Raw genomic sequence first — 21,264 nt, forward strand, 5'->3', positions numbered from 1 at the left:
AATACAGCGTTCTCCAAGGAAAATCAAACACACGCTTCCTCCGCTTGGCAGGACCTGTTCGGACAGCAGCTGGTTCGCTTTAGCGGTTACCTGAATAGGGAGGTAATTTTATACTAAACAGAATTAAAAGCGATTTAGCGTGGAAATTGTCACAATGTGAGAATAAGCAGCAGCTCCCGTTGTGCAGGGAATGACCCCTGAAATCTGTCTCCAATGTAAAACCAAAGAGGAGAGTGTGTGTGTGTGTGTGATTATAAATAAAACAATGTGTTTTCCATATCAGATCTTCCTGCTCTGATTTTGTGTGCTTTTTTTTTGTGTGTTTTAGGGCGGCAGTGAAATCCATACTGGTTCTGTTGCCGATCCTGGGCCTGACCTGGCTCTGTGGAGTCCTGGTGCCGTTCTCCGTGGTTATCGCGTACATCTTCAGCCTCCTGAACTCACTGCAGGTAAGAGTGTTTCTCAACGCTGAAGTCTGCGGCACGTGAACGCTGTTGGGTTGCGTTAGCGCTGAAGCCCACAGTGGTTTTAGCTGAGGTAAACAGAGGGGAGTGAAGAGATAATTGCTGTTTAACATGGAGACGGCACAGACTGAGAGCATCTGTGTGTGTGTGTGTGTGGCTGGAGTAGAATTAAGTTTTATTCAGACTTCTGGTAAACGCAGCCGTTTCTTTGAGACTTTATTCTCGGCTTTTCTGCGTCCGTGCGTTCCTGAAAATCTGTAATGGTAGTTGCCGGCCAGGTCTTTCTGTGTTCCAGTGTTTCTCTTTTAGAGACTCAGAATCTGGGTGAAATTATTTTTGGCGGAAGACAAAGGAATCCAAACAGATCCTCTGTTACTTCCTTTTCCCGTTAAATCATTATAAATGGCCAGTGAAATTCTTCCTAAAGCTGCTTTATTACAGCCAAACAACACTTTTTTTGTGTGTGTTTGATTCTGGGAAATTGATTTGGTCATTTTCTTGATTATTTTATGTATTTTTAAGTGTGTGTTTGTGTGTTGTCTTTTCTCATTAATATTCTGCTGTCTTCTGGAAAGCATGTACAGTAGCTTTCAAAACACAAAACAGTATGTTTTTATTTATAAATATATTTTACATCATTCTGTACGTGATTAACACTTTTGAGATCAGCAAAAATAATTTTCAGAAATGTATATTAGTTTTTAAATATACATTTTTTTTAATTATTCTTTAAAATATTCATATTTTAAAAAATAATTTTTCAAAATATATTTTTTTAAATATTCATGTTTTAAAAAATGAATATTTTTATAAAATATTCATTTTATTATATATAGTAAAAATGAATATTTTATAAAACCTTTTTAGACATTGTACTCATATGTTTTATATATATATAAAATGAGTACATTGTCTAAAAGGTGCAAAATATAAATACACAGATTATTGCATTAATTTCAATCTATATTTTTGTCTTTGTCTATTATTTTTAATATTTTGCTTTTTCGAGGAAAATCTGTACAGTGGTTTTCAAAGCACAAAGCAGTGTACTTTTATTTATTTTTTATTTCTTAAATATTTTTGATATTACATTTTTTAATATCACTCTGTGATTGATTAGCACTTTTGAAATTGACAATTTTTTTTAGTACTGCCTTTAGTCAAAATAATCTCACACTGGTACATTCAGTGTTGACAGCTTTGTTTAAGTGTCGAACAGAATATTTCGATCAAAGAAAGAAAAGTGTGTCATTCTTTCTGCGTTACAAGCCTGTGAATCCCGAATCCTGTGTTTGCGGTCTGTAGAGCCCCTTAATCAGTTGTTTCTGTAATAGAGCTGTATATATCACAAGAAATCAATAGAGATTTAGCCTGACTCGCATCATTAAACCACAGAGAGCTGAGGCTCTGTACGATACTAAACTTTTGTCTTTGAAGGTCCTACGGTAAAATGTGTTTTTTAGATGTCGATGTTGTTTTCATATTGTAATCATACATTGGTCAATGGCATTAATAGTTTTTCCATACGGATTCCTCTCAAACAGGCTATTCATGAATTTCAATGGCAGTTCTAACCTTTTTTTTTTAACCTAATTCAAACATTGTAAATTACAAGCATACATGATGCAGTGTGGATGTACACTGTAAAAAAATATTGTTGGTTTAACTTAAAAAAATAATTAACCTGGTTGCCTTAAAATTTTAAGTTGATTGAACTGGAAAAAGTGAGTTAATACAATGAAGGAGATTGATTTAATCATCAGAAACTCAAAATAATAAGTTATCTCAACTAAATAAAATTATTTAAGTTGATTTGACAAAAGTAAAAATGTTGTGATAACAAATCTTGAAAATATTTTTTTTTACAGTGAAGGTTCCTGTAATAAGTTATAAAGTTAATACAACAAATAAAAAAGTTAATACAACAAAGGAGATTGGATTAATAAATAGAAACTCAAAATATCATGTTATCTGAAGTCGATTTGACAAAACATAAAAAGTTATGATAACAAATCATGAAACTGCTATTAAATAGCCTCATAGAAATGTAGTATAAGTTTGATTTTACATATCAAAACTCAATCCTGCTCCTGCCGATCGACTTTCTTGCACAGTTCATCTCCAACCATAATCAACCAATTAAGGTCTTCAGGGTCACTTGAAAATTAAAGTCAGGTGTGTTTGATTAAGGTTGGAGATGAGCTGTTCAAGACAGTCGATCGGCAGGAGCAAGCTCTAATGTCACTACCAATTTTAGCTCCAAATCAGTCCAAACTGAAAATGGGTCAGAGTGTTTTGTTGTTTTTTTTGGGGCAATGTAGAATCCACCGGAAGTCACCACAGGCCTTTGTGTGATCGTTTCACCGCTTGGATATTTTGCCAGCCTCTTCCTTTTCAAATGTGGCAGGTGAAAATATAACTCCCATGTGTTAAAGACCAAACTGATTGAACTGTTCTCTCTCCAAATTCCACCCTTTGTTTTACCCACAGCTCTTTTTTTATCGGCTCGGGTCTCTAGAGCTGCGAACAATGACAATAAAACTGTGCTTTTTACCCAGCTGCATTGTAAAGTCACCCTTGTTAGAAAACCCAACCACTCCAGCAGCAACGAAACGGCAAACTTCATATGAAGTTTTATGAAGTTGTTGACAACGATTCCCTCACTTATCGACAATTAACGCTTTCGTGCCACATGTTTTCTGTTTGTTTTGACATGCGCTGAGAACGTACGTCCGCTGTATGTATCCAGAGTGCTCGAGTCGTTCGATGCCACAGACCTTGTGTTTAAGTGCTTTGTATAGATGTTGTAAGCTATTAAATAATGGGTACGGCCCATGGTTTTAAAAGGAAGCAGGACGGCACGCGCTCATATGAATGCGGACCGCATGGGGCGGTGAATGAAACATTCTACCATCTGAAGCTGCTTTGATTGAGGATATATTCATAATTTCATTGGCACGGTTGTTTTCTAAGCAACGCCCTTGAAAATGTGAAGAATATAACAGGCTCACTTTATCCAGAAAGTCCAATGGCCTTATGTGAAATTCCTCTTGTGATTTTTTTTTTCTTTCTTCCCCCCTTCAATGTTTCATTGTATTTTCAATAGGCAGCAATAACAACATAACTTAAGCCACAGGACTTTATTGTTAAATCAATAAAAGTAATAATGTTGACAAGCTCTTTTCATTGGCCGCACTTGCTGTTGTTTGAGTGAGGGAAACATGACAAACAAATCATTCTTATTTATTTAGCGCATGTAATGCCTTGATTTGCATATTTCGTAGAAAAACGTTTTACTTTTCAGTCTTTAATATGAGGCTTTAATATAATTTGTATATAATTTGTATACATAGAAATGAAATGCAGACCTTTTCATTCAAAATATCTTGTGTTTTTCAGTAACAATGCGCTCAACGTGGTACAAATTGTTTTAATATTTTTCTTAGGAGCACATTACATTACACTAATCGCGTATTTCTACAACACATGATACTATAATTTTTTGATATTATTGTTTATACAGTTGCCAGAATTAATACGTTCAAATTTAATGTTGTTTAATTTAAGTATTCTTACGGATGCTAATTTGGGAATTTTAGAGGCCGATACATAGTTTAATGTATATAGACAACTCCAAAACGCACTTATTAATTTTGTATTATTTACAAACTCCTGCACCATAAATACCACCACGTGCTTCTCTATCAGGCTGGAAATAAATGGCTTTGGGTGGGGGGTGGGGGGGAAGTGGAAGTGCTTCATTTGGTCATAAATCGCACGACCCTCTGTCATCCAATCTCGGTGCAATGTCATTCAAAAACTCAGCGCTATCCATTACCGGGATATAATAGGCCCTCCAGCATGCATTGTCCATAGCATTATACACTCATAATTTCCCTCTATCAATAACTTTGAGGATAGAGAGTTTAAAGGGGGTTTGGGGTCACAAACTCGGGACAAGTTTTTTGGATGTTTCAGTAAGGTGAATCCTACAATCCTTATACCTCTTTATTATTTACTTGGTTAAGTAGCTTAAATATTTTATTTGGGTACTTTTTTGTATAAACATAAATGTAAAATTAAACTACATATATTTTCTACTTTTGCTAAAGGTTTGCAGCGCAAGACAGGAATAAAATAGAAACATTAATGTGAAATGAAACGGATTTGCGTCCATATTCATACACTGTTTCGGAGTCACAACAAACACCTCCTGAACTCTTTAACAAAGTGTTTTGGGAAATTACTTTGGCATGGATGAAAGTTGAGGTCCACAGGGGGGGCAAACTGGGCGAGCGCCACACACCCCTCACAAAGAGACGAGCGACTCCTTTTAAAAACTCTCTGTAACAAATAAAATCAGGACAGGAATCCCTCAGTCAAGACAGGTGTCCAGCTCGTCTCTCACAGCTCATGCCCTCCATGGCCAAACCCCCGCTCAGGGAAATGTTTTTCAAGTTGAATTGTTTAAGATGAAAAACACGGAAAAATGTCTGTTAAAGATTAAGCATGCTACCGATGATTACAAATATCCTATATTAGATGTGTTAAAGGGGAACTGGCTTTTACATTTTTTTTTCATATTGTAGTCTGAGGTCAACTTATGACGTTTACTTGTTTTTTTACATTAAAAAAACATCAAAATGAATAAGTAATAGGCTATTTTCTACCCTAGTTTTGAGCCAAGCTCAAAAACGGTTGGTTTTTATGGGCGTCTCGCACTGAATGAGTGGATAACAGTTTTGCATATTATAATGAGTTTCACTCTCGATCCGGTTTGTCATCACGAGGTTGGCCTATGTTATTTAGCTATGCGTGTAATGTGCGAATCGGTGGGCGGGGCTATAACGGCCGTGTTGAAGTAGGTGTTGATCTTCTTCTGCGGGGGTGGTGTTTTATCCTCTTTGATGTCATAGTTCCCCAATTTGAAAAACGAGTCGTTTTGCTGAGGCTGGTGTCAATAAAAGCTTTCATTGGACTAACAAGGATGTTTTCAGTTCTGAAACTTACATTCTTATAATATGATGCCCTCTTAGATGTCAAAAGCTTGATTTCTCAGTTCATCACCCCTTTAATAGCTGTGTCTCCATCCATACATCCATCCAACCATCCAACCATCCAACCAACCATCCAACTATCAAAAGTTTGAAAACATTACAATTTTTGTATGTTTTTCAAAGAAGTCTCTTATGCTCAAAAAGGCTGTATTTATTTATTCAAAATCAATTACAAACAGTAATTTTAAAATGATTGTATTATATTTTTTTATATATTTAGAAATATAATTTATTCCTTAAGCTGAATTTTCAGCATCATACTCCAGTCTTCAGTGTCACATGATCCTTCAGAAATCAGTCTAATATGCTGATTTGCTGTCAAGAAACATTTTATCATTATCATTATCAATGTAGAAATCAGTTTATGCTCTTTTAACATTTTTGTGTGAACAACATTTTTCAGACCCATGTTTTAGACCCTTTAATGTAGGATCCATTTCTTTTGAGAGAGAAAAAAAACCCCACACCCACAAGCAATTAAATCATATATATATGGCTTATGTTCAAACGTAAATAATTATAAAGTCATCACCGACAAAATGTTTCTATATATGTGCTATTGAGTGTGAGATTCTGCCCTGTTGCATAAAGAAACATGGCAGTTTGATGCTAGAACCTGGCCAAAAAGCAACAAATAATCATTGTGAATAACGTGCTTCCTGTCGAGAGGAAAGGGAATTCCACGGCTCGCACGAATCACCAAAAGAGCCTGTCGCGTTTGGCACCCACCCGCATTTATTTGCTTTATAATTACCTGCCAGCTCTGTGTAGTAATAGTTTGTGTCATAGGAAAGCAAATCACTCGGCTACCCTGGCAGGAGATTGAGGATCACATGACCCGCTGGGAACGACCTCGCAACCCCTCTTACAACAACACGGCCCTCACATGTTTAACCTCTGGTGTCAGAAACCACTCCGACACCCAAATTACGTTGAAAGAATGGCCACTTCATTTATAATTTCAGCTGATGTAGTTTTATGAGATGGGCGATATCTTTTAAATCTGTTTTAATCTGAGAGCTGCGGACTGTTTGGTGAGCTTTGATGTGTACTTTGCAGATAATTAACAAGAACTGGGTCAGTCTGGGCAAGAGAAAAGCTCTTTTTTTTCCCTATAAAGGCTGTCAAACGCTGATGCCAATTTACCAGTGAGCAATTGGTTTTCTGCATGGAAATGAAATCCAAAATAAACACGGTATGTATTATTCATGCCTGCGCTCTTTTTAAATCATTATTTCAAGTGAAAGAAATCCTAATTGTGAGGCTTGCTTGTTGTTAACTAGAATGCGTTTTTTTAATCGTTGGTTTGTCTTAAAATTCCACGGCTGAAGTCGTACATGCGCATTCTGTTCAAATAAATCCATTTATTCATTGGGACAAAAGGAATCCCAAATAGATTTTGCCCAGTGTGAAACAAAGATAAATATGTAGTAGCCCTTTTGCCCTTCCTGTGTGGCGGGACTGTCGTCATGTGACATTTCCCCTGCTGTCTGGCCTCTAACGATTGTTTACGAGGATATGTTGATTCGTATTAATCTGGTTCTCGTCGTTTCGGTGAGTTTTGTTGAGAGTTACCCACCCTAGGTGGGAAAAAGCACAGGGCCGCTGACAGCTCGGCTCTCGGCTGCGGAGTTGGGCTTCTTACACTGTGCAGATGTGGTCTTTGGGCTTTGTTTTTCTAAGTAATTATCGTCATTAAGTCAAAGCATGTGCCAATCATCTGCCTTTGAGTTGGGCCCGGTTCAGGCCGAAAACCACCCTAATGCTTGAAGTGCGTCAAAACTCTCAGGTCTCAACTGGACTCGTTAGCTCTTGAAAAAAGGAAAGTGCTTGAGTTTGGTCCGCTGGCAGTTTTGAATTTTATGGAAGTCAGTTCTAAGGCTTTTCACCTCTTGCTCAATGTAGAGGTCAATGTCCATAAGTGAGGGAATCAAATGCTGGGTTATTTTAAGCCAATTTTGGGTCGAATATGGACAAACTCAAACATTGGGTTAAAAATGTAATTTAAAAATGTAACCCAATGGCTGGGTTTGTCCATATTTGATCCAAAATTGGGTTAAAACAACCCAGTTTTTTTTAGAGTAGGGGTCAATGACAAAAGAAGAGATGAGATTGAGTTATTTTAATCAATCAAAATGCAAGTGCCAAGTTTGTACACTGTAAAAAAATATTGATGGTTTAAATTAAAAAAGTAAGTAAGCTGGTTGTCTTAAAATTTTAGGTTCATTGAACTGGAAAAAGTGAGTTAATACAATGAAGGAGATTAATTTAACCACCAAAAACTCAAAATTATATGTTATCTGAACTAAATAAATTATTTAAGTTGATTTGACAAAAGAAAAAATGTTGTGATTACTACACTGTAAAAAAATATTGTTGATTTAACTTAAAAAAGTAAGTAACCTGGGTTGCCTTAAAATTTTAAGTTGATTGAACTGGAAAAAGTGAGTTAATACAATTAAGTAGATTGATTTAACCATCAGAAACTCAAAATAATAAGTTATCTCAACTAAATAAATTATTATAAAGTTGATTTGACAAAAGAAAATATGTTGTGATAACAACTCTTGAAAATGTTTTTTACAGTGTAGAAATGGTATCTTTGTCTTCTTGTCGGTTACAAAATGTTACTTATTTTTTTTATTCACTTATTTTTAGAGTTAATGAGTCAAAAAAGGTAAGTGTTGTTATCATCAAGCAAACATTGTTTTATTCATACACCTAATTTTTAAATGAAATGTATCAAACATTATTCCTCTTTTTTATCATGAATAATCTTCATTGTCATGAAACTTTCTTAAATGTTTTTTAGCTTGACCCAAATTAACCTTGTTTTTTTCTTAAAGTGACCTCGACACAGTCATGAAGGTCTACAGGGATCGTCTTTATGTTTTTTATTTTTAACGTGACATTAAAATAGCTTCCTCCACACTGACTTTGATTCAGCTCTTTATAAATATTTAAAAGTATCTTAAATTTAGTTTGAAAAGAAATTATAATAAAAGATTAGCCCCTTATGTTAAAAAATCCAGCCTTTTAAATTTTATTTATTTTATATTTATTTTATTTTTATTTTTTTTGCGTTTTGTGGATTGTCTGAATTGCTCTACCATATAAACCTTTTTTAATTGATTATACATTTTATTTTTAAATCATTTAATAGATTCAGACCAAAAAGAAAAGAAAAATCACACCATTGACAATGTAATGATATGATATTCTTGTGGGAAGGATGTTTAAATGATCAGACTTTCACACACCGACGAAGAGACAAAGTCTAGAAACACAGACTCTGAAATAGACAAAGAGACTGGAAAACGAAGACGAATGAAGTGCTCATGTCGATGAACAACCATTCGTTTTCACTTAGGACTGTCGTGAGCCGTGGTCAACCCTAAACACATGTGACGTTCGCTCCGAGTTATAAGGATTGATGCTGTGGGTGTAAAGTGTCTTAACCGCATGTGGCACGACTCGGGCACATGCCATTAACCCCCAGCCCACTCAAATCTAAAGAAGAAAACAAGATGACTCCCAGATACCCCCTTTCCCATAGTCTCTACTCTAGATGTGTGTTTTTGTGGTGCAAGAGACTTGATCTTCTTATAAATCAAATCTTAATTGCCATGTTGCAAGATTAAAAAAATTGCAATAATATTTAACTTGAAATAACCAAATTATGCCCAAATGCGTGTTATTGAACACAGAACGGGTTTTAAACGGTAGGTTTTCTTGGGTCTGAGAGTTCTGGGTCCGAGCTGATTTTCAGTCCCAGCTGTTCCTTCTTAGCCGTTTGAAGCCTGACATTTTTCTAGCTTTCAGTGGAAAGTATGTAATTAGAATTGGCCTGAGATTGGCAGGGCGTTCTCATGCGTTCTGACAGCGGGGGCACTCAGAAATGTCTATTGGATGCCTAAGTATTTTTAATTAAACAGTTTTCTGGCACACGGGGCCTCCTTTTCTCCATAAGTTCAAAGAGTGTGGCTTGACCCATGTGTTAAGAGTTTGTATCAATTTTCTGCAAGGATGTTTGACTTGGCCCTTCGAAGCATGCAATGTGAAATTGTCTTGTTTAAAAGCGAATTTGTTTACCATTCACTCTCTCTGTCGACTCTCACACATGTGTGCCATGAGCTTTTGGTGTTTAGTTACTTCTAAGTGTCCAGCCTGTTCTTTCTCTCTCTTTTTTTTAAATGCATAAAATATTCGATGGTAAATTAGAACTTATGTACTGTATGAACTTTTTGAATATATATATATATATATATATATATAAAATATATATATATATAAAATATAGAATTTAATTTAATTAAAATAATTATATATATATATATATATATATATATATATTAAGGCTGTGCAAAAATTAATTGCAATTAATCGCATCCAAAATAAAAGTCTGTGTTTACATAATATATTTTTGTGCGCTGTATATAATTTTTTCTTATATATAAATACCTATGCATGCATGTGTATATATTTAAGAATTATTTGCGCTTAAATTCTGTATATATATATATATATATATATATATATAAATACAAAATCTATATTATATAAATATAAATATTTTATATATGAATAACACATTTTCTTAAATATATACATGCATGTGTGTGTATTTATATATACAAAATAATTATATACAGCACACACAAATATATTATGTAAACTTTTTGCAGACTTTTATTTTGGATGCGATTAATCGCAATTACTTTTTGCACAGCCCTAATATAAATATATAATATTATTTACCCATTTTAAATTAAAATAATAAGTGATTATTTATTGGCATTAAACTTCCACTCTAAAAAATGCTGGGTTGTTTTAACCCAATTTTGGGTCAAATATGGACAAACTCAAACATTGGGTGAAAAGTGTAATTAAATGTAACCCAATTGCTGGGTTTGTCCATATTTGACCCAAAATTGGGTTAAAACAACCCAGCATTTTTTAGAGTGTATAAACAAATACATTTGCACTAAATACAACACTCTTAACTGGGTTGTTTGAACCCAAGTTCGGGTAAAATATGGACAAACCCAAATGTTGGGTTAAAAATGTAATTAAACATTTGAACCCAACTTCAACTTTCCCTTTCAACTGTACATTTTTTAAATTGCATTTTAACCCAACATTTGGGTTTGTCCATATTTTACCCAAATTTGGTTCAAACAACCCAGCTTTTTTTTTTTTAGAGTGAACCAGTAAAACAAGAACATATTCTTAAATGCATTATGCTTAAATCAATATCCGTCAAAAAATATTGTGCTATTAAAAAACTAAAATACTGCTTATAGGGAGTCAAATGATTTGGTTTGTTTAAACTGGTTCATGATTATTGAGTGAGAATGTATCTTGTCAACATTTAAATAGGACAAACACCTTCTAAAGACTCGATAAAGCTTTATAAAGCTGTCAATGCAACTCAATGAGATTTTTAGTTTCTTTCGTCCATTACAGGTTTAAAATTTCTCCATCATATGGGCGTAGAAAATAAGGCACACAAAATAGTTTGCTTTTGAGGATTTACTTAGAAAACTGTCCCCTGAAATGGCTTAATACTAGGGCTGTCAAGCGATTAATCGCATCCAAAATGAAAGTTAAAATATACATGCATGTATGTGTTTTTATATATATACAAAATAATTATACACCCACATATATTATGTAAAACTCAAACTTTTATTTTGCGAATAATCATTTGACAGCCCTACTTAATACCATATTTTCTGCATAAATTTATTTTCTATTATCATATTTTTCTACCTTGCACAAGACTGAATACGTGCTCTTGTGTTGACTAACCTTCAGATGCATCTGAAGATTCATTCAGTGTGTAACGAGATATCAAACCTGTCGTTTGACTTTGTTGGAACGGCGCAGAAATGTGGATGCTGTAATGATCCCGATTGTTGTATTTTTTTCTGCGTCCAATTTGAGAGCAGAGAGGGTGTTTCTGCTGTATACACGGTTGCGCTCTGCGATAGCAGGGAACATCTGTTTTGTGCTTGTTGTTCCTCTTGGCTGCTTCTCAATTGGATTTCCTCAAGCAGGTCCAAGAGCTGTCACCTCTGCCAGGCTCTGTTAGCTATCACCGCCGGACCCTATATTAAGAAGGGCTTTCAGGGCTAAGTTAATAACTCTCCCCGCCTCCCCTGACTGCCTCACACTGCCTGTGCCGTTCTCTACCTCGTCTGTTCACTGCTGGGTGGCCTGTGGGTATCCCTTCTCGTTTTCAGCTCCTCCCTGCCACGGTAGGGCCTTATATACACTGAATCCGGCTTGTTACAATTCTCTCTGCGCATCGCGTACATTTTTGGTGCCCATTTCCTTGGAAAAAAGTCCATTGTCAATAGTGGAATATGTATGAAGCACAGCTCACACAGAAGTCACTTTCAGAAAAAAGCAGCTTTCTGTTGGTCAATGCGATGAAAAAAAGGGAGAAAACCCGTTACCTAAAAATTTAAGCGTGATTTAAAAAATTAAGTTATGTGAACTTGACAATTCCACATAACTTAATTTTTTCAATTACACATGAAGTATATTTACTTTCCTACATTTTTATGGTAAACCAGTGAATCTATTGCAGAATCTGTGTGCAAATTCCCAATTGTGTGAATTTCTAATAAAATTACTGGATTTCACATGTAAAAATTTGCGGAATAACGATAAATGTTGGTGTATACATGAATGATGCCTCAAATCACTTTTACTTTTATATGCAATCAGACTTTTCACCTGGTGGACTCAAGAATGGTGGAATAATTACACGTTGCAATGTAGAAAAAATGGAATCATAAAAATGGAATTAACTGATGGAGTTAGAATTATCGTTAACACTTTAGTTTAGGGTCCAATTCATACTATTAAGTAGTTGCTTATTAGCATGCATATTACTAGAATACTGGCTGTTTATTAAAGCACATATTAATGCCTTATTCTGCATGAGCATATTCTACATCTCTTAATCCAACCCAATACCTAAAATTAACAACTACCTTACTAACTATTAATAAGGCGTTTATTAAGGCAAAAGTTAATATTGAGAATTTGACTCTAATTTAAAGTGTGACCGAATTATCATTATCAAATGGTTAAGTTTAAAAGTAAAAGTTATGATTCAAATTTTTATTTAATTATCCCATTTTTTTATATAGACCACCTTTTTTAAATAATTAAAGGAGCATTGCGGAAGTTCTGAAATTTCTAACCGTTACTGACACCAGTGGCCGTTAGAGAAACTGCAGCCAGTCTCATGCTCTTTCTCGGTGCAGACGCTCGCACTCTCGTTGGCCGCACTTTTTTTTTTTTTTTTTTTTTTACTGACGAGGAGTTTTCGTGGTTATCTGGATTGTGCTGGAGGCTGGTCGTAGAGTCCATTTGAAACACTAGTGCCAGTGATTGCCACTGCGTACTAACGGTTACCATACGGATGTAACCCCAAGAAGACGAGAATGTGCATGACGTCACATTTTGTGAGTTTTCGCGCCAATTCGGACCCGACTTCTCCACACACAATTGAGCTAACACAGTTTCATCCCAAGAAGTCATATAACTGACGTCTTGGGACGTCTTTTGACCATACGTCAACATCCGCCTTTTTAGGGTACCCTTAAACGTCGGTTACATGACGATCCCAGGCCGTCATACAACTGACGCTTTACCTTTAACGTCGGTTAGGTGACGGGTTAGGTTTAGGTCTGGGGTAGAGTTAGGATTCGATAACGGCATCTAACCGACGTTTAAGGGTATCCTAAAAAGGCGGATGTTGACGTATGGTCACAAGACGTCCCACGACGTCAGTTATATGACGTCTTGGGATGAGACTGCGCTGATTGAATTGAGGCAACTGTGGTGGACAATCAAGCTGTCAATCTTTCTAATACATTATGGTTGGCTCATAAATGTACAAATGAAGACTCTATCGTAAAGATTTTTTTAAGTAAAAACCTACACATAGCCCCTTTAAATTAAACATTTCAATTATTGATTTTATAACTAAATGCAAGAACCAGAAAAAACAGACAAATGGAAATAGAAATAAATAGAAAGAAAAAAAAGATATAGGACACTAGGGTTCTTGACTCAATTTTGAAGATCCCTTTATTGAGAGCCAAAAAGTTCTGGGGAAATATCATAAATGATTCCATAAAACCGTCATGTTTATCGGTTTATAACATTTTTCTATACTGATTAGTATTTTTACAAGCTTTTTAATTAATCCCTAAAAGGTTCTATGTATTTGAAGTGACTGACAGAACCCTTAAAAGCTCTATATATATAACCTTTTCTTCCATGATTATAATATTTTCGCAAGTAAAATCACATCATTTCAATAGAAATCCATAAGATAAGAAGGATTTCATCCCACAGATTTCACAATGGTTTCAAGTTGACCAACAAAAAAAGCTTGGTTTGAAAGTGACTTCTGTGTGAGCTGCGCTTCATCCAGGTCTCTCAACTTATTAAAACAAATCAGAAGACGGAACCGCATGGTAACACCCTGACAACTCTTAATTCTATTATACGTCTTATTCATGTCCTCGATTAACTTCTACTCCAGTAGTGTTACGATTCTTAAACTTTTTTTTTGTTGCTACCATCTTAGCATTGACTTTTGCACAGACAAGCAATGGCAAACAATATCATTTTATTTGACCTTTTCTCACTCCCTCATTCTCTTTCAGAACCTGTTTGCCCCGTCCGACTTCGTTCCAGGACTTTCAGAGCTGACTGGCAGTGCGTTAGTTTTCTTTATTTCAGCAGACCACCCTGTGCAGGCATGTGAAATAAGTTTGGCTGTGTGTTGATACATTAAATAAAATTATTTTGTCATAGACTGGTATAATTTTAAAGGGCAAGTTTTACAAATTCTAACCTGCCATTTAATCTGTCAAAAAGTCCAGGGGTGAAATTAAATCCGCCTAAGTACGTTCACTTTGTTTTTATTTGGCAATGTAACTTTAATGGCGTAAAGCTGATTGGCTCAACAGCGCTAGACGACAACATCAGTGCTAGCCTGAACTAGACTTTTTTTTATCAATGAAAATCTCATTATTCATTGATAATCTTCTCTTCTGCTGTAGCTCTCAAATCTAATATTCTTTAAGAGGGTCTTTGTTTTACCCTGATTCATAAGGGCAAACATGATTTTCAAGCTTTCGCTCTTGAAGGTAAAAACTGCCACGCTCAGTGTTTCACAGCTGGGCCTGGTTTTGAACCTTCTCTGACATTCCCACCACACAGCTGAACACGTCTCCGAATTTGATCCGGTTCTGCAGTACATCAGCGTCAAAACCCAAAGCTGACATTTGGCCCTTTCTTAAAAGACCGCTGGCACTTAAAGTAAACGTTGTGTATACAACTTAATTAAACTGTTTTTCTGGGGGGCGTCAGAGACATTAGTAGGTCTCTTTTAAAAAAAAAATAGCGTGAAAACTGTCTTTTTCTCTCGCGCTCTGATTTCTTTTCTTCCAGAGCTTTTCTGTCTCCTATTTCTGTAATTATTGCCACATGCAGGAGGTTCTGCCTGACACAAACAGAGAAAGCCTGGATCCTTTGACTCTACCCAGATTGATACGTCAACTTTAGCTTGACAAGAAGAGATGTTTCTTTTGGTTTGCTGTGTGTAATCTTACCAAGATCAGAGTCAGAATGGGTGTCCAGAAAATTTGATATTCCATTAGCTACAGAATAGTCAATCTCTATTTGTTGAAGAACGACATTAGCGATGCACGTTTGCTGACCTTGGAAAGAAGTCACTAATATGTTATCAGCTGCCGTCACACTAATGAGCAACAAGAGGTTGCACTTTTAATATATATATATATATATATATATATATATATATATATATATATATATATATATTATATATATATATATAGATAGATGGATGGATGGATGGATGGATGGATGGATGGATGGATGGATGGATGGATGGATGGATGGATGGATGGATGGATGGATGGATGGATGGATGGATGGATGGATGGATGGATGGATGGATGGATGGATGGATGGATGGATGGATGGATGGATGGATGGATGGATGGATGGATGGATGGATGGATGGATGGATGGATGGATGGATGGATGGATGGATGGATGGATGGATGGATGGATGGATGGATGGATGGATAGATAGATAGATAGATAGATAGATAGATAGATAGATAGATAGATAGATAGATAGATAGATAGATAGATAGATAGATAGATAGATAGATAGATAGATAGATAGATAGATAGATAGATAGATAGATAGATGGATAGATAGATGGATAGATGGATAGATTTTTAAAAATAATTTATTTACAATTTTTACAAATATTTTTATATACATAAAATTATTTGGCATATAATTACTGCATAAACCATGTGTTTATAATTAGAAACACATTATTCATGATTTTAATATATACATGATATTGCTAATTATGACTGAGCAGTTATAATTAGTAATACATGAATAATATATATATATATATATGAAGAGTTCAGATGCAAAAGCCTCTAAATGCCATTTGAAATTTTCTTCTTTAATGAGGATTTTTATCAAACTTGTATATTTAAGTTCAGTAATTTCACTTAAATAACAATTAATAGGTAATTATCATTGCCATTTAAGTGAAATCACTGAACTTAAATATACAAGCTTGATAAAAATCATCATTAAAGAAGAAAATTTCAAATGGCATTTAGAGGCTTTTGCATCTGAACTCTTCATATATATATATATATATATATATGTATATATAATTAAATTATATAAATTTATATATATAATTCGAATAATAATAATATTCATAATAATATAAATACTAATTATTTTTATTATTAATAATTGTGTACATAAATATACATATATTGTAATTAGATATGTACACAAATTTCACGGATATGTATTTACTTTTATGTATTTGTTTTAATTTTATATATATTATGACATACATCATATAAGTGTGTGTACAGTACAATAATTTATAAATTACTTTTCCAATAATATCTATATTAACATAATATATGCTTATGTGTTTGTGTGTATATACAGTATACAGTGCTTTTTATATAATTTATTTACTTTCTTGTACATTTTTTAGGTATAATTATTACATGCCAGATACATTAATAAGTTCATTTACTTTTCACAAATAATTATTATACTGTACATTCTGATTAAATAATTGATTTCACTGTATACACACTTATATGATCTATATATTTGTTATTTATTTATTTCTATATATATATAAAACATATAAGTTATAATTCATATAAAATCTCTGCTTCTGCTGTAATGGATGCTTACACACACATAAGAAGAGTCCTTTCACCCAAAGCAGATGTTGACAGTCATCTGGTTTGCTGGTGTAATTGTGGGTTTCAGTGCATGTGTGTCGCACCAAGCTAGCAAGCCTCTGTTTAAGATTGCCCTGAGCGTAACCCCAACCTAGCCTTCAACTCCACACACACACACACCTGATACCCCTCATGTCGTCATCAAAGTCACCCACGCTATTCACTAAAGTGAGAAATTGGTTCCAAACCCGAACAGCAAAAGGCTGGTCCTGCTCAAACGCTTCTCATTTCGTGAAAGCGTTTTCCACGGATAAATTAGTCGGCTAGATAGATACTGTTTCCTTTCATTACTGCTTACTAAAATCAGATGCTATGGACATTGTTCAATGCTTTCCCTCCCTCTGTCGCTCCATCCTTCCATCCGGTCAGCTCCATTTGTTTCTCAAGTAGTGTCACCCAGCATCATATATATATTTATATACATATAACGGCTCAGAGATGGAGAGCTGCCCCATTCTCTCTGCCCGTACACTGTGTCCCTTTAATCATAGTTTTCATTTCAGAACATTGAAATTTCCCTTACCAAGGACAACGTCATAAATAAAGACAAAAAAGGGTTTTGCGGAGGAAAATTTTGTACCTGCTCGCTCCCTAACTTTTTGTGCATTAGGGGACCGGATAAAAAAGACAAGCTGGTCATCTGTGAAAATTTATAATCATTTATTATGTGGCAGCTGGCGAGGCGAAGTAAGTAAAAGCGTGAAGGCAGACATCCATAAAAGGGGACGTGAAGCCCCTAAATGAAAAGCAAAGTGAATTCCTGTGTCTTGTCACAGGTAATGAGGAGCAAGGGCCTTTCTTCTCCCCGGGAGTACAGTGCGTTCGCTCTCACTCACAAATTCGAGAAGGATTTATCTGCGTTTGACACAGAATGGCACGTAGAGTGACCTAAACAAAAATACTTTGAAACGCATTTTCAGAGCGTGTTATTGATTCCATCTGTATCTCCGAATGAGCACGTCCTGATTATCCGGATGAAATCACGCTTCCCGATGCATTGCGTTCTCTGGGGTGCCGCGTGTTTTTTTGGGAACACATCATTCAGTAGTTCCGACTGCGTTCTGTTTTTAAACAACGGAATTATTCCCTAATTAGTTTCGTCCGGAGATAATTTATGCCTTTTGTTTGATGTATAGCAATACAATCCCTTTGCATACATTTCCACCATTTTAGAGCTGAGTTCAAAAGAAATGCTTTTTTTTTATCCCCCCCCCCCCCAAAATACAATGCATTTACATGTGCTCCATTTTTTCGTGTTTGTTTTTAGCTCGACATTAATGAATTAACTTTTTAAGCAATCCGTCGTTATTGTTTTGGTGCCATTTTATTTTTAACTCAATTATATTCTAATTGATCATTTTTCATAATATGCAAGGGATGTTTTTCCCACTTTGTTCCGAACACAATGGATGGTTAAACACAAATAAGGCCCATGATCAAAAACATGATAATTCATTTGCAATACTAAATAGAAAATTGACAGTCTAATGCAAAACAATGGTATGTGTGCCGCATTGTGTTTTACCCCCTGCTATCACTGGGTATTGATTCCTTGGAGGAGTCATGGGTACTGTAGTGCAGTTAGATTACACAGAATTATAAAGGGGATAATTCGGGTTTAGAAAGTTTAAAACTGGATTTAACTTTTTAACAATGTTTAAAATGTTTCACTTTAAAACATAATTGACTTTATTTCTTTATTAGAACATTTATTAATAATAATATATTAAAATATGTTAATATAGATATAGTAATAATACACTCTAAACATTGCTGGGTTGTTTGAACCCAACTTTTGGGTTTGTCCATATTTGACCCAAATTCGGGTTGAAACTAGTCAGCTTTTTTTAGAGTGTTATAACGTCAGTATAACACAGTTATTATTAAAATGAATGTTTAAATAACAAATATTTATTTACCTGAATATGTTTAAATTAATATTCAGTTAAATTATGAATAAATATTAATGTTACGAATAAATATGGGAAATCGTTGTGGTGTTTATGAAGATGTAAATAAATGTAAAAGCTTACACATTTACCCAAATTTTCGTCATTGTAGTACTGATGGATCAGACCTGTTTGCCTAATAGTGGCAAAACACATACGTACGACATCTGACAAATTAGTTTGTCCGTCAAGAACCAGAAAAAAAAACCCCAACAAACTTGTGCTTGATACTTGTGTTTCAGATCTTTAAAATAGGGCCCACTGTCTTAAGTTATCAAAAAATATCTTTATTATTATTATTAAAATAAATGTGTATTATTGATAATTGATATATTAACATTGAATTTGTTTAAATAGAAACATCCATATAAATAAATCTTCGTTTTAAATATAATAAAGATTTATTTAAATAATCATAATACCTTTTTTTCTAAGTCGTATATAGTCTGTACAACATCATACTGTCTTAAAGGGTTAGTTCACCCAAAAATGAAAATTCTGTCAGTATTTACTCACCCTCATGTTGTTCCAACCCTGTAAGACCTTCGTTCATCTTCGGAACACAAATTAAGATATTTTTGATGAAATCTGAGAGCTGGATCACTCCTCCATACTAGTCCATAGGCTTCTTGAGGGATTGAAATTTGCCGGCCTCGAAAAGTTATTAAAGACATTGTTAAAATAATCCAAGTGCCTCAATCTTAACTTTATCAAGCGACGAGAACACTTTTTGTGCGCGATCACTCCTCTATACTAGTCCATAGGCTTCTTGAGGGATTGAAATTTGCCGGCCTCAAAGTTATTAAAGACATCGTTAAAATAGTCCAAGTGCCTCAATCTTAACTTTATCAAGCGACAAGAACACTTTTTGTGCGCAAAAACAAACAAAAATAACGACTTTATTTCCACTTTTCACTTCCTTCTATATGGGCCACTAGTCAGTTAAACTAGTGTAATTGCGTAGATCTACGTCACACGTAGACTCACTATTGGCCGACGCTAGTCATGTGTGTGATGATGACGTACAATAACAGAAGCTTACGTTATTAAACTAACTGACTAGAGGCGCAAAGAGAAGGAAGTGAATAGTTGAAATGAAGCCGTTATTTATATTTGTTTTTGCGCAAAAAGACGTTAAGATTGAGCCACCTTTGGACTATTTTAACGATGTCTTTAATAACTTTTGGAACTTTTTAACTTATTTCAATCCCTCAAGAAGCCTATGGACTAGTATGGAGGAGGGATCCAGCTTTCATATTTCATCAAAAATATCTTAATTTGTGTTCCGAAGATGAACGAAGGTCTTACGGGGTTGGAACAACATGAGGGTGAGTAAATACTGACAGACTTGTCATTTTTTGAGTGAACTAACCCTTTAAGTTGGTGTTGTCTTCATGCCTTTGGTGTGAGCGACTCAGGTTCGAATCCACTGTGAGACACCAGTGTGTTCCTGAGCAAGACACTTAACCCTAGTTCCTCCAGAGGCATGTGACCTCTCACATATATAGCAATTGTAAGTCGCTTTGGATAAAAGTGTCAGCTAAATGAATAAATGTAAGTTATCATCATACTAGTTACATTTATGTCAAAATAAACATGATTTTTTGTAGATTTTCATTTATATTTGTCATTTTGATTTTCATAGACTGGTATAGAAAAAACATTTTCTCTTATTTTATGGTAGACATCACTGGTACTTTAACAGTAGTTGATGGCGCCGCATGGCCCGATGGGAGATCTGTGAAATAAAGAGGGCTGACATCACAGGCAACATATCCAGAACAGACCCCCAAATCACGCTGTCAATGATGTTCATTATGATCCAGCTGTGGCAAATTGGACGTTCCAAACTCTAGCTTGATTGATGTCACTCTATCACAGGTGTCAGATACGACAGGCATTAAGCTCACAGAGCAAAATATGGCAATAATCTGTTACAGATATATTGAAATTACATTTGAATTCATTTTTTTTAGGAGGCATGAATTCAGCTGGTCATGGCAAGACTTTGGGGTTGAATTTCTTCAGAATTGAAGTTACAGTATTGTACAGTATTGCTAGAGATCATTACACTTTGGGATACTTTTTGTATGTATATTTCATAGAACATTTTCAGTCATGATGAAAGTAAAAAAGCAGAAAAGGGTTGACCTTAAGTTAATGCAACTTTTAATTTTCTTCCTTATGATGTTCAACTTTTATATTCAATACCTAGGCCCACAACCTAAATAAAGAAAAATTGGTACTTTTTTCCCCTCAAGGGCAGTTCATGCATGCACTTTTCAGACCTGAGGGTTTTTTTCTTTTACCTTTCTTTCATTTTATAATTGAAGACAGATATTTAGAGTAGATGCTTCTTTCAAATTGTTTTGTTAACTTGAATTGGTTTTTCTATTCCTTTTCTTTTGCTTTCTTCCATACTAAACC

General features: G+C 34.8%; 1 protein-coding gene across 1 annotated transcript in view; it reads left to right on the top strand.

Moving 5' to 3' along the window:
- Positions 1-21,264, top strand: part of LOC120495393 (adhesion G protein-coupled receptor D2) — a 69,851-nt gene that overhangs the window by 11,810 nt on the left and 36,777 nt on the right. Inside the window, exon 19 of the mRNA XM_039694947.2 lies at positions 329-449. Coding sequence (XP_039550881.2) covers positions 329-449 — 121 coding nt within the window. The remainder of the gene's footprint in view (positions 1-328; positions 450-21,264) is intronic.

This window comes from Pimephales promelas, chromosome 2, assembly GCF_988280905.1.
Source record: "Pimephales promelas chromosome 2, fPimPro1.hap1.1, whole genome shotgun sequence".
In the NCBI taxonomy this organism is placed as follows: Eukaryota; Metazoa; Chordata; class Actinopteri; order Cypriniformes; family Leuciscidae; genus Pimephales; species Pimephales promelas.